Here is a 15,310-nt window from a genome sequence, read left to right on the forward strand (position 1 = left end):
TACCCTGGTATGGGCCTGTACTGTACCGTGTATAAACATTTCAACTGATATGATTTGCTTGCAATTGTCAGTGTTTTTTTCTTGCATCTGAGTTGTATCTTTCAATCTTTTGATTTACAACCAACTCTCTCTCCAGTGTTTTTGGACTTCTGAAAAAACTGAGGTCAACTGTTTTATAAGATATGTGATAGATGAAGAATATTTTGCCAAAAAATCTTGGGTTGATGGTTACTTGAAATTACTGGCTGAATCATGGTTTAGGTTACATAATGACAGCGTGTGGTATACTGATAGTAAGTCGTTTAAGGGAAAGTCCATACTTTAGATTTAGATAGGGGGAAATTTTTCTTTCAGAACATAACACCCCCACTCCCCCTTTATGACAAGGGTTTCAATTATTCAAACAGTGTCAGTCCACGATAATGACAGATCACAAGGAATGTAACCCTGTTGTTATACAAAGACCCCTGTACCTGGATTTTTCTTTCTGGCAAACAATGCAGCTTTTCCTTCTTTATGAATCCATAGTAAAGATTCAAATGTCAACAAAGCAAATAACAGGCAGATGACAGCTAATCACAGTGATGTCATCTTATGCTAGGGTGAACAATTAAAACAAATATTAGATATCCCTATTAGCATCACACCGTTCTTATGGAGAGTTATACTTTCCTACCAGATATATCTGGTTGAGATGAGACCCATGTTGCCTGGGAAGTTTACTTACATTTCTCAGAATTTAGGATAATGGATTCTCAAGCCGTACTAAAAAGTGTAAATAAGAGTGAAGATAGATGTTACAATATTTACAACCATAAGGTAACACAAGCAATTCCCCGTATACATTGTAGCAGTACTCTTCATATGTATTATTTTTGTATGTGAACATGATATATGTGTTATTTTCCCTTTTTGCGGTTGGTTATGATCTGTAGAAGTGGAATCAGATATAGGGAAGCAGTGATGAAAATACAAATTTTAGATAAGGTAAGAGATGAAAAGGAGGACATTGGGAGATAACAGAAAGATGGGTCACAATGTAGATTAGGGGAGCTGTCCAGAAAGAGGTAAATGAGTGTAAATCAGTAATAGTTTTTTGGGCTAGAGGTAGATCACGTGCCAAACAAGGAGGAAAGAGTGGCAACAGAAGGGCAGAAGCCCAGGAAGTACTCCAGGCATTGGATTTAATAGAAGCAAGTGAAAACATTTAAAGGTAGGAGAATTGGGAATACAGACAGAACACTAGGGGAAACCCACTTAGGGTAACCTTTAATATGGAGATGTTTAGCTGTAAGGTATATATACTTGCTTGAAAGGAGAATGTCAAAAGAGTTTTTCTAAGAAGTAATAGATTGAGAGAAGTGAGAGAAATAGCCAAGGAGAATTGTCGAAAGGCAAAAAGAATTAAGAAGGATCAGATCGGGCTGGAAGGAGGAACAGCACCCCCACCTTTTGTTCAAGGAATCCAGAGTCAGCGAGTAGCAAGTTCTTTAGGCTGAAGGTTCTGTATACAAATGCAGGAATTAGCATTTGGAGATCATTTATGAGATTGAAACCCAAACATTGTGGGAGTGGTGGAGATGAAACTCATAACTTTCACGTAGTTTCTCCAGAGGGATATGCAGTATCTAGAAGAGAAAGAGAAAATTAAGAAGGGTGGTTTGGCATTCTTGATAAGCAATTCCGTAAAGGAAAATTAAGTTCCAGGAAATATCATTGGATGGTGGCCTCAATTGGTACGTAATAGGGAAGATTAATGTGGGTAGGAAGTATGATACTATGTTTTAGTTTACAATCCTCCAAAGAACTGCAGCAATGCAGAACAGGTGTATAATGAGATTAAGGAAGGAACATTATGGATGGTAATGGAAGCAATAAGACATTTCTTCTTAGTTTTGTGTATATGTGACACTTTATGCTCTACAGTTTACATGCACACCCCTACATAGTGCACCCCACAGTAACCACTACACCCCAGTACCTTCACATTCTGTTCATTTTTCACCGTATATCAGTGAATAAAGACTGCATTCAGTGGTTAAAAGCAGCTAAATGCTATGTATGTATAAGCCATGACTTTCCCAGTGTGTTCCTATTATGGAAAGTAATTAGAATTTAGGGACCATTTATGCGATTGTAACCTGCACATAGGGGGGGTGAAGATGAAACTAATAAATGAAAATAATCACAGTTGCTCTAAAGGGGTACACAATAGCAAGAAGAGAAAGAGAAAATAAAGGAGGGAGGACTAGCCATCTTGATCAGCAATTTCTTAAAAATCCAGGAAGTATCATCAATGTATGGTACCTTTCAGACAGTCCATGGTAGGGTGATTTCTGTGGATAGAAAGTGTAATAATTCCAGTTCACAGTCTTCCAAAGAACTGCAATAATGCAAAACAGTTTTATATTAAGGATAATGAAGAATCAGTATGGGTGGTTAAAGAAGCATGAAGACATTCGATTTTAATGTTGCATATATGCAACACTATATGCTCTACAGATGACAGATACATGCACATCCCTACAGGGTACATCACAAAGTATCCACAACACCCCAATACCTCCACACTTTGTATTTTTTACTGTATATCAGTGAATAAACACTGTGTTCAATGATTAAAAGCTGCTAAACCATGACCTTCTCAGTGTGTTGCTATCATGTAAGGGAATTAGAATTTAGAGACCATTTATGAGACCAACCCATGCATTGTGGGATAAGTGCCAAAACTCATGAATTAACATAACTCTAACCTAGTTTCTCCAGAGGGATATGCAAAAGCAAGAAGAGAAAGAATGAAGGCAGGAAGGTTAACTAGCTTGATTAGCAATTCCTTGAAAAATGAATGATTATTATTATTATTATTATTATTATTATTATTATTATTATTATTATTCACATTTACTCTTAACTTTCTTCTTCCACACACTTTACCAAACTCAGTCACCAGCTTCTGCAGTTTCTCACATGAATCAGCCACCAGCGCTGTATCATCAGCGAACAACAACTGACTCACTTCCCAAGCTCTCTCATCCCCAACAGACTTCATACTTGCCCCTCTTTCCAAAACTCTTGCATTTACCTCCCTAACAACCCCATCCATAAACAAATTAAACAACCATGGAGACATCACACACCCCTGCCGCACTTTCCTCTCTTCCTACACGTACACATGCCTTACATCCTCGATAAAAACTTTTCACTGCTTCTAACAACTTGCCTCCCACACCATATATTCTTAATACCTTCCACAGAGCATCTCTATCAACTCTATCATATGCCTTCTCCAGATCCATAAATGCTACATACAAATCCATTTGCTTTTCTAAGTATTTCTCACATACATTCTTCAAAGCAAACACCTGATCCACACATCCTCTACCACTTCTGAAACCACACTGCTCTTCCCCAATCTGATGCTCTGTACATGCCTTCACCCTCTAAATCAATACCCTTCCATATAATTTACCAGGAATACTCAACAAACTTATACCTCTGTAATTTGAGCACTCACTCTTATCCCCTTTGCCTTTGTACAATGGCACTATGCACGCATTCCGCCAATCCTCAGGCACCTCACCATGAGTCATACATACATTAAATAAGAGCAAGGTTATTAGGTACAGTAGGGTTGAGGGTCAAGTCAATTGGGAGGTGAGTTTGAATGGAGAAAAACTGGAGGAAGTGAAGTGTTTTTGATATCTGGGAGTGGATCTGGCAGCGGATGGAACCATGGAAGCGGAAGTGGATCATAGGGTGGGGGAGGGGGCGAAAATTCTGGGGGCCTTGAAGAATGTGTGGAAGTCAAGAACATTATCTCGGAAAGCAAAAATGGGTATGTTTGAAGGAATAGTGGTTCTAACAATGTTGTATGGTTGCGAGGCGTGGGCTATGGATAGAGTTGTGCGCAGGAGGATGGATGTGCTGGAAATGAGATGTTTGAGGACAATGTGTGGTGTGAGGTGGTTTGATCGAGTGAGTAACGTAAGGGTAAGAGAGATGTGTGGAAATAAAAAGAGCGTGGTTGAGAGAGCAGAAGAGGGTGTTTTGAAGTGGTTTGGGCACATGGAGAGAATGAGTGAGGAAAGATTGACCAAGAGGATATATGTGTCGGAGGTGGAGGGAATGAGGAGAAGAGGGAGACCAAATTGGAGGTGGAAAGATGGAGTGAAAAAGATTTTGTGTGATCGGGGCCTGAACATGCAGGAGGGTGAAAGGAGGGCAAGGAATAGAGTGAATTGGAGCGATGTGTTATACCGGGGTTGACGTGCTGTCAGTGGATTGAATCAAGGCATGTGAAGCGTCTGGGGTAAACCTTGGAAAGCTGTGTAGGTATGTATATTTGCGTGTGTGGACGTATGTATATACATGTGTATGGGGGGGGGGTTGGGCCTTTTCTTTCGTCTGTTTCCTTGCGCTACCTCGCAAACGCGGGAGACAGCGACAAAGTATAATAAATAAATAAATAAATATTATTATTATTATTATTATTATTATTATTATTATTATTATTATTATTATTGTTATAATCATTGTAATGAGTACAGAATGGAAAAAGGTGAGAACAATGGAAGTAAGGGGAGTGGGGGAGGAATGGGATGTATTTAAGGAATCAGTGATGGATTGCGCAAAAGATGCTTGTGGCATGAGAAGCGTGGAAGGTGGGCAGATTAGGAAGGATAGCGAGTGGTGGGATGGAGAAGTAAGATTGTTAGTGAAAGAGAAAAGAGAGGCATTTGGATGATTTTTGCAGGGAAATAATGCAAATGAATGGGAGATGTATAAAAGAGAGAGGCAGGAGGTCAAGAGAAAGGTGCAATAGGTGAATAAGAGGGCAAATGAGAGTTGGGGTGAGAGAGTATCATTAAATTTTAGGGAGAATAAAAAGATGTTTTGGAAGGAGGTAAATAAAGTGCATAAGGCAAGGGAATCAATGGGAACTTCAGTGAAGGGGGCTAATGGGGAGGTGATAACAAGTAGTGGTGATGTGAGAAGGAGATGGAGTAAGTATTTTGAAGGTTTTTGAATGTGTTTGATGATAGAGTGGCAGATATAGGGTGTTTTGGTCGAGGTGGTGTGCAAAGTGAGAGGGTTAGGGAGAACGAATTGGTAAACAGAGAAGAGGTAGTAAAACCTTTGCGGAAGATGAAAGCCGGCAATGCAGCAGGTTTGGATGGTATTGCAGTGGAATTTATTAAAAAAGGGGGTGACTGTATTGTTGACTGGTTGGTAAGGTTATTTAATGTATGTATGACTCATGGTGAGGTGCCTGAGGATTGGTGGAATTCTTGCATAGTGCCATTGTACAAAGGCAAAGGGGATAAGAGTGAGTGCTCAAATTACAGAGGTATAAGTTTGTTGAGTAGTCCTGGGAAATTATATGGGTGGGTATTAATTGAGAGGGTGAAGGCATGTACAGAGCATCAGATTGGGGAAGACCAGTGTGGTTTCAGAAGTGGTAGAGGATGTGCGGATCAGGTGTTTGCTTTGAAGAATGTATGTGAGAAATACTTAAAAAAGCAAATGGATTTGTATGTAGCATTTATGGATCTGGAGAAGGCATATGCTAGAGTTGATAGAGATGCTTTGTGGAAAGTATTAAGAATATATGGTGTGGGAGGCAAGTTGTTCGAAGCGGTGAAAAGTTTCTATCGAGGATGTAAGGCATGTGTATGTGTAGGAAGAGAGGAAAGTGATTGGTTCTCAGTGAATGTAGGTTTGCGGCAGGGGTGTGTGATGTCTTCATGACTATTTAATTTGTTTATGGATGGGGTTGTTAGGGAGGTGAATGCAAGAGTTTTGGAAAGAGAGGCAAGTATGCAGTCTGTTGTGGATGAGAGAGCTTGGGAAGTGAGTCAATTGTTGTTCGCTGATGATACAGCACTGGTGGCTGATTTGGGTGAGAAACTGCAGAAGCTGGTGACTGAGTTTGGTAAAGTGTGTGAAAGAGGAAAGCTGAGAGTAAATGTGAATAAGAGCAAGGTTATTAGGTACACTAGGGTTGAGGGACAAGTCAATTGGGAGGTAAGTTTGAATGAGGAAAACTGGAGGAAGTGAAGTGTTTTAGATATCTGGGAGTGGATTAGGCAGCGGATGGAACCATGGAAGTGGAAGTGAATCATAGGGTGGGGCAGGGGGCGAAGGTTCTGGGAGCGTTGAAGAATGTGTGGAAGTCGAGAACATTATCTCGGAAAGCAAAAATGGGTATGTTTGAAGGAATAGTGGTTCCAACAATGTTATATGGTTGCGAGGCATGGGCTATAGATAGAGTTGTGTGGAGGAGGGTGGATGTGCTGGAAATGAGATGTTTGAGGACAATATTTGGTGTGAGGTGGTTTGATCGAGTAAGTAATGTAAGGGTAAGAGAGATGTGTGGTAATAAAAAGAGTGTGGTTGAGAGAGCCGAAGAGGGTGTTTTGAAATGGTTTGGTCACATGGAGAGAATGAGTGAGGAAAGATTGACCAAGAGGGTATATGTGTCAGAGGTGGAGGGAACGAGGAGAAGTGGGAGACCAAATTGGAGGTGGAAAGATGGAGTGAAAAAGATTTTGAGTGATCAGGGCCTGAACATGCAGGAGGGTGAAAGGCATGCAAGGAATAGAGTGAATTGGAACGATGTGGTATACCGGGGTGGATGTGTCGTCAATGGATTGAACCAGGGCATGTAAAGTGTCTGGGGTAAACCATGGAAAGTTCTGAGGGGCCTGGATGTGGAAAGGGAGCTGTGGTTTCAGTGCATTATTACAGGACAGCTAGAGACGGAGTGTGAATGAATGTGGCCTTTGTTGTCTTTTCCTAGCGCTACCTGACACACATGAGGGGGGAGGGGGTTTTTATTTCATGTGTGGTGGGGTGGCAATGGGAATGAACAAAGGCAGACAGTATGAATTATGTACATGCGTAAATATGTATATGTCTGTGTGTATATATATATGTATACGTTGAGATGTAGAGGTATGTATATTTGCGTGTGTGGATGTTTATGTATATACATGTGTATGTGGGTAGGTTGTTCCATTCTTTCGTCTGTTTCCTTGCTCAACCTTGCTAATGCGGGAGACAGCAACAAAGAAAAATGAATAAAGCAAATATATATTATTATTATTATTATTATTATTATTATTATTATTATTATTATTATTATACTTACTCACCATCTCCCATGTTTGCGAGATAGCGCAAGGAAACAGACGAGGGATGGCCCAACCCACCCACATACACATGTATAAACATAAACGCCCACACACGAACATATACATTTCAACGTATACATACATATACATACACAGACATATACATATATATGCACATGTACATATTCATACTTGCTGCCTCTATCCAATCCCATTGCCAGTCCGCCACACATTCATTCATACTCAGTCTCTAGCTTCATGTGTAATGCACCAAAACCACAGCTTCCTTTCCACATCAAGGCCCCACAGACCTTTCCATAATTTACCCAAGATGCTTCACATGCCTTGGTTCAATCCATTGACAGCACGTCGAACCCAGTATACCACATCGTTCCAATTCACTCTATTCCTTGCATGCCTTTCACCCTACTGTATGTTGATCCCTGATCGCTCAAAATCTTTTTCACTCCATCCTTCCACCTCCAGTTTGGTCTCCTGCTTTTCCTTTTTCCCTCCACCTCTGACTCATATATCCTCTTTTTCAATCTTTCCTCTCGCATTCTCCATGTATCCAAACCATTTCAACACACCCTCTCCTGCTCTCTCAACCACGCTCTTTTTATTACCACACATCTCTCTTCCAACACATCCACCCTCCTCAGCACAACCCGATCTATAACCCATGCCTGGCAACCATATAACATTGTTGGAACCATTATTCCTTTTAAACATACCCATTTTTGCTCTCTCAGATAACATTTGCCACCTACCCCACCCTTTAACTCACTTCCATTTCCATGGTTCCATCTGCTGCTAAGTCCACTCCTAGATATCTAAAACACTTCACTTTCTCCAAAGCTCTTGCATGTACCTTTCTAGCCACCTTCATCCATAAACAAATTAAACAACCATGGAGACATCACGCACCCCCAGCACAAACTGACATTCACTGGGAACGAATCACTTTCCTTTCTTCCTACTCGTACAAATGCCTTACATCCTTGGTAAAAACTTTTCACTGCTTCTAGCAACTTACCTCCCATGCAATATACTCTTAAAACCTTCCACAAAGCATCTCTATCCACCATATCGTATGTCTTCTCTAGATCCATAGACGCTACATACAAATCCATCTGTTTTTCTAAGTATTTCTCACATATATTCTTCAAAGCAAACACCTGATCCACATATCCTCTACACTTCTGAAACCACACTGCTCTTCCCCAATCTGATTCTCTGTACATGCCTTTACCCTCTCAATCAATACCCTCCCATATAATTTCCCAGGAATACTCTGTAATTTGAACACTCACCTTTATCCCCTTTGCCTTTGTACGATGGCACTATGAATTCATTCTGCCAGTCCTTAGGCACTTCACCATACATATATTGAATATCCTCACCAACCAATCAACAACACAGTCACCCCCTTTTTTAATAGATTCCACTGCAATACCATCCAAACCTGCTGCCTTTCCTTTAATCTTCCAGGAAGCTTTCACTACCTCTTCTTTGTTTACTAAACCATTCTCCCAGACCCTCTCACTTCGCACACCACCCTGACCAATACACCCTATATCTGCCACTCTGTCGTCAAAAACATTCAACAGACCTTCAAAATACTCACTCCATCTCCCTCTCACTTAATCACTACTTGTTATTATCTCCTCATTATCCCCCTTCACTAATGTTCCCATTTGTTCTATTGTCTTATGCACTTTATTTACCTCCTTCCAAATCATCTTTTTATTCTCCCTAAAATTTAATGATACTATCTCACCCCAACTCTCATTTGCCCTCTTTTTCACCTCTTGCACTTTCTCTTGACTTCCTGCCACTTTCTTTTATACATATCCCAGTCCTTTGCTCTACTTCCCTGTAAGAATTGGCCAAACACCTCTCTTTTCTCTTTCACTAACAATCTTAACTTCTTCATCTCACCACTCACTACCCTTTCTAATCTGCCCACCTCCCACCTTTCTCATGCCACAAGCATCTTCTGCACAAGTCATCACTGCTTCCCTAAATATATCCCATTCCTCCCCCACTCCCCTTATGTCATTTGCTCTCACCTTTTGCCATTTTACACTTAATCTCTCCTGGTACTTCCTTATACAAGTCTCCTTTCCAAGCTCACTTACTCTCACCACTCTCTTCTCCCCAACATTCTCTCTTCTTTTCTGAAAACCTCTACAAATCTTCACCTTCGCCTCCACAAGATAGTGTTCAGACATCCCTCCATCTGCCCCTCTCAGCACATTGACATCCAAAAGTCTTTATTTCAATTAAGATGTAATCCAATAACGACCTCTGACCATCTTTCTTACTCACATACGTATACGTATGTATATCTCTTTTAAACCAGGTATTCCCAAACACCAGGCCTTTTTCAGCACACAAATCCACAAGCTCTTCACCATTTCCATTTACAACACTGAACACCCCATGTACACCAATTATACTCTCAACTGCCACATAACTCCCCTTTGCATTCAAATCACCCATCACTATAACTCGGTCTCATGCATCAAAACTGCTAACACACTCACTCAGCTCCTCCTAAAACACTTGCCTCTTATGATCCTTTTTCTCATGACTAGGTGCATAGGCACTAATGATCACCCATCTCTCTCCATCCATTTTCAGTTTTACCCGTATCATTCCAAAGTTTATGTTCTCACACTCTACCACATATTCCTGCAACTCCTGCTTCAGGAGTGCTGGTCCTTCTTTTGCTTTTGTCCTCTCACTGACCCCTGACTTTGCTTCCAAGACATTCCCAAACCACTCTTCCCCTTTACCCTTGAGCTTCATTTCACTCAGAGCCAAAACATCCAGTTCTTTCCCTCAAACATACTACCTTATCTCTCCTTTTTTTCATCTTGGTTACACCCACACACATTTAGACACCCCAATCTGAGCTTTCAAGGAGGATGAGCACTCCCCGCATGACTCCTGTTTCCCCTTTTAGAAATTTATATACAAGGAGTGGGGGGTTTCCAGCCCCCTGCTCCCGCCCCCTTTAGTCGCCTTCTGTGACATGCAGGGAATACGTGGGAAGTATTCTTTCTCTCCTATCCCCAGGGGTAAATGAAACAGTACTTAATATGGAAGAATACTGTGGGTAGGAAGTATCACAGTTTTAGTTCACTCTCCTCCAAAGGACTGAAACAATGCAGAACGGGTGTATGTTGAGAATAATGAAGGAACAATATATTCCACAGTTGACAAATACTTACACACCCCTACGTAGAACACAACGTTAAGGAGCAGGCTAAGGGATTAAGGAGAAATTCTATAGAGGATGATGTGAGGAACTGAATAGCAAGTTCAAAAGCATTTTCAAAGTGAAAGACACTATAGCCCCAACATCTTTGAGATGGAATGGGGAAAAGGTTTTGGAATTCATTGAAATAATAGAGAAGATAGTAACATGAAATTTCATTATAAGTGCTAAAGTGGTGTGCTGATACGTTTGATAGACCACTTGAATTACTGTCCAAGATGTCACTGGAGAGAGGCAGTATCAAGGGAATGAAAAAGGGGCAAATGTCATACTTATGTAAGAAAGGAGACTGGGAACAGGTGCTGAACTACAGACTGATTTTGCTGGTGGGTGTGGTGTATAAGATTCTGGAAAAGATTATTAGAAAGCAAGTGGATGACTTTCTGCTTCGGAGAAATTTCCTGAGAGACAACATGGTTTTAAGGAAAAGAGATCATGTGCAACTAACCTCTTAAAGTTTTATGAGAGTGTGAGCTCAGACAGTGACAATAGGGAAGGCTGGTTGGACTGTCTGTATCTTGACACTGTACCACATAGGATGCTTAATATGAAGTTGAATCACCAAACAGGAATAAGGGGAAACCTCTTTTGTTGGTTAGATTTTTTCAGTAGGAGGAACTAAGGATACATATCAGAGGAACCTTTTACAAATGGGTTAAGGTGACCAGTGGAGTGTCACAGGGTTTGGTTCTGGGACCATTACTCCTCTTGGTCTACATTAATGACTTAACTGAAGGTATAGAATCATCCTGAATATGTTCGCAGATGATGCAAAAGGGAAGTGTAAAGTGAAGTGGATTACATCAGCTTACAAGGGGCCCTAAACAGACTAATGTTGGTCTGAAATATGGTTGATGAAATTTAACCATAGCAAATGTAAAAGGATGAGGACAGGAGAAAGCAAAGATGACATTAGTATGATTATTACTTAGCAGGAAGTAAGCTTCAAGATTCTTTGTGTGAGATGAACTTAGGAGTAGACATCATCCCTAACCTGTCACCAGGGTCCCATATTAGAAGAATAGCTAAAGAGACAAATGTCTGTATAAGGGGCAAAAACAAATTGCCGATCTAGAAAAGCCACAGCTCATACAGCAAAGGAAAGGAAACCTCTCAAATGATTTGATGAAAATAGACCATGACCTAAACTTGTCATGAGATACAGGAAAGGACGAAAGCCAACGTTAGAGTAAGAAAAAAAAATTGTGCAAAAATGCTAAAGAGGAAACAAAGCAATCCCAGAAAGCTACTGACTAATGGCACTGACTGACTTTATGGAATTGAGTTGAATCTACATAACCCAGGACAACATGGTTTCAGGGTGGGAAGGTCTTTCATATCTCCGTTTCTTCATTACTGTGATAAGATCGTAAAAGCAATAGAGAACATAAAATACTGATACAAACTCAAAGCAGAATTAGGTATTTAAGGGGCGCAGAGTAAATAGTCTTTTTTGGGGGGGGCCCTCCCTCCTTCAAGTCTTGAGGCTAGAATTAAATGTCTGGGGTAGTGATAAAGTGTTGGCCTGATCCATTGCTGCGTGAATGGTGGAGAAGGGTATATATAGTATGTCTTGTGTTCCTGCTACAAATAAGTGTCAGGAAAGCAAGTATCTAGCACATGTGGGAAGGATGTTAGAGGATTTTTACCCTCTTTATCTCAAATGTAGTCTCACAGTCTACTCATATTTCATATACAAACACAGTGTTGGTATTAGTGGTGAATAACATGAATATATTAAGAAATATTACACCATACATGCGATAAAAATATGTAAGGACAGCTAGTGGGTGACACATGGAAGAATAATGATGGTGGTTTTCTTTAAAAATTTTGTAGCCATTCACATAACATCCGTTGCTAAAGTCCTCTGTCAGCCCATGGTATTGTAAAGAGAAGATAATCTGCAGTAGTTGCATAATTTCTATACACAAAGAGAAGCTTAGGCACAGTTGTTGCAGGATTTCTTCCACAAGTGCAGGATCAGTGGGAATACCTCCTGTGCAGGCATCCCCCTTTCATGATCCTGCTTAAAGCACTCTGAATTATTTACTTCTTCATATTTCTCATGTTACTCTTATTCACTCTCCTTACAGATTGATATATATGATAAAGTATTCATACTTATCACTTAAGCCATCCAATAATCTATATATTTTATCCAGGACCATTATATATGGTTGAACTGCAGGTCAACAATCACAGACTCATGTTGATGGTTATAGAGGTATTGAGAAGAGCACAAGTTTTTTCTGCATTTTCCTGTTGAGGAAAGAGACCACACTAGGCAAATAATGGTACAGTAAATCAGTTGGATATTTTAATGGCAATGGGAGAAGTTAAATCATCATTTGATGGTAGCCACTTTTTCCTGAGAATGTCTGTTGATATTAGCTGCTATTTGAGCATTAAAGAAAGGGTATGTATACAATGTTCAAAAGGTGTTATACAGTAAGGTCAGCAAGTCTAGAAGATATTGCTTATACAAAGATATCAAGAGAGAACTTATGCAAAGTGTGAAAAAAGAAATTTATGACTATGTTTCTAATGAGACTCATTCTATTTAAGAGATAACCTTTACAGTAGGTGCCAACACATGTGAATCTGATACATAGGTGGTATAAAATTGAAATCCATTTGCTACATTCTTTCCAGGAAATGTCTGTGGAATGAAAACATCATTTCCATTATGGAATTCTGATCATACAGCACAGTCCAGAGAACAAGACTTTGGAGATTCTCTTCCTCCAGAGGAAGAATCCTTTGATGATGGCACAGAGGAAGGTGAAGAAAACCTGAGGCATCAGATTTTAGAAGCATCTCTTCCTTTTGTTCATTCATATGGCTGGTCACAAGATGCTATTGCTCAAGGTGAATTTATTATGTACTGTGTTCATTATTATTAGCTTTTTCTTTTGTGCTAAATATTACAGTTTGATTTTATTAGTAGTTGCTCAAGATTTTATGTTAAATTGCTTTTAAGCTGTCTACTATTACTCCATTCCTGATTTGACTGGATGGATTAGGTACATGAAACCTCCACAACATCAACTAAAACACATTTTCAAGCCATGTACGGTGTGTTAAAGTGAAACATGGACTTCCACAGTAATAAAAGTGATTCTTACTTTTTTCTCCAAGATCGACTTTCCTGTGAGCTGATGAGAATCTCTTTTGATCTCCTGGGGTTGGTAGCTTCTAACCCCTTTCATTCTGATGGGTTTGAAGCCTTTCACCCTATGTAAACCACCCATACATCAGATGGAACAATAACTCATTTTGGAACTCCCTACCAATCAGCTGCCACCCACCACCTGGAGATGATTTCATCATCCTGCCATCTGCCAAATTAAAAGGCTGACCACCTCTAGATCAGTGCCATTTCCTGCACTAGGAAGGTAGTGCCAGGAACAGATAAAGAAATTACCTCATTTCTCTCATCCACTCTCTAGTAGTCATGTATGATGCAATGAAACCTAAGTCCCCACTATCCATAACCAGTCTCTAAAGACCTTCTTGTGGTTTCCTATGACCAAATATTTCATATGCCCTGGTTTAGCCCATTTACATCATATCGTCCTATGCATGTCACATTATTCCATCATGCCTCACACCTTCCTGCAGGAACAGGCCCATAACACTCAAAGCATCCTTCACTCCATCCCTCCACCTCCTCCTTGGTTTCCACCTCTAGATCTCCAAGCCAAAGGGATTTTTTTTTTTTACTTAGATGTTTGCCATTTCCTGCACTAGGAAGGTAGTGCCAGGAACAGATAAAGAAATTACCTCATTTCTCTCATCCACTCTGTAGTAGTCATGTTTGATTCAATGAAACCAAAGTCCCCACTATCCATAACCAGTCTCTAAAAACCTTGTGGTTTCCTATGGCCGAATATTTCATATTCCCTGGTTTAGCCCATTTACATCATATATTCCTATGTTTCTTTCTTTCTTTCTTTCATACTATTCGCCATTTCCTGCATTAGCAAGGTAGCGTTAGGAACAGAGGACTGGGCCTTTGAGGGAATATCCTCACCTGGCCCCCTTCTCCGTTCCTTCTTTTGGAAAATTAAAAAAAAAAAGAGGGTAAGATTTCCAGCCACCCGCTCCCTCCCCTTTTAGTCGCCTTCTACAACATGCAGGGAATACATGGGAAGTATTCTTTCTCCCCTATCCCCAGGGATAATATTCCTATGTATGTCACATTATTCCATCATGCCTCACACCCTCCTGCAGGAACAGGCCCGTAACACTCAAAGCATCCTTCACTCCATCCCTCCACCTCTTCCTTGGTTTCCACATTTTCCGTAGTTCCTCCACTTCTGACATGCATCTCCTCTTTGTTATTCTCTCCTGATTCATTCTCCATATATCAAAACCATTTTAGCACACTGTCTTCAGTTCAGTCATGCATATTCCATTCGCCTCAACACTTCTCTCTTACCCTGTCATTTCTTATGTGATACACCCCTTCACATCACTTATTACCCCGAAAAATTTAATTTCCAACACATCCATTCTCATCTCTTGTTTTATGTAAGGACCATGTCTTACATCCATACTACTCCAATGGGACCACTATACCAACAAATATATGAATCTTTTCTCTTAAAAGAAAATGATCTGTCTCTCCACATATACCTCATTGCAAACAAGACTTTTGCCTCCTTACCCATCCTGTGGCTCATTTCAGCTGCCATGCTTCCATTCACTGTCATATCGTCTCCCTGGTATCGAAAGTGATTCCACTTTTTCCAAGTTTTCTCCATTCAAACTCACACACCTTGTATCCTATCTCTCTTCACTACTGACTCTAGTAACCTAATATTTACATTTACTCTAAACTTTCTCCTTTTATGGACTTTTCCAAACTCAGACACCCACTTTTGCA

The 15,310-nt window shown here is 40.2% G+C and overlaps 1 protein-coding gene across 4 annotated transcripts in view; it reads left to right on the plus strand.

Moving 5' to 3' along the window:
* The window catches only part of LOC139749137 (ubiquinone biosynthesis protein COQ9, mitochondrial-like), a 233,760-nt gene that overhangs the window by 100,178 nt on the left and 118,272 nt on the right, over positions 1-15,310 (plus strand). For all 4 annotated transcript variants that reach the window (XM_071662769.1, XM_071662768.1, XM_071662767.1 and 1 more), the window contains exon 2: positions 13,075-13,290. In XM_071662769.1, coding sequence (XP_071518870.1) covers positions 13,075-13,290 — 216 coding nt within the window. The remainder of the gene's footprint in view (positions 1-13,074; positions 13,291-15,310) is intronic.

The sequence above is a fragment of the Panulirus ornatus genome, chromosome 6, assembly GCF_036320965.1.
Source record: "Panulirus ornatus isolate Po-2019 chromosome 6, ASM3632096v1, whole genome shotgun sequence".
NCBI classification, from domain to species: domain Eukaryota; kingdom Metazoa; phylum Arthropoda; class Malacostraca; order Decapoda; family Palinuridae; genus Panulirus; species Panulirus ornatus.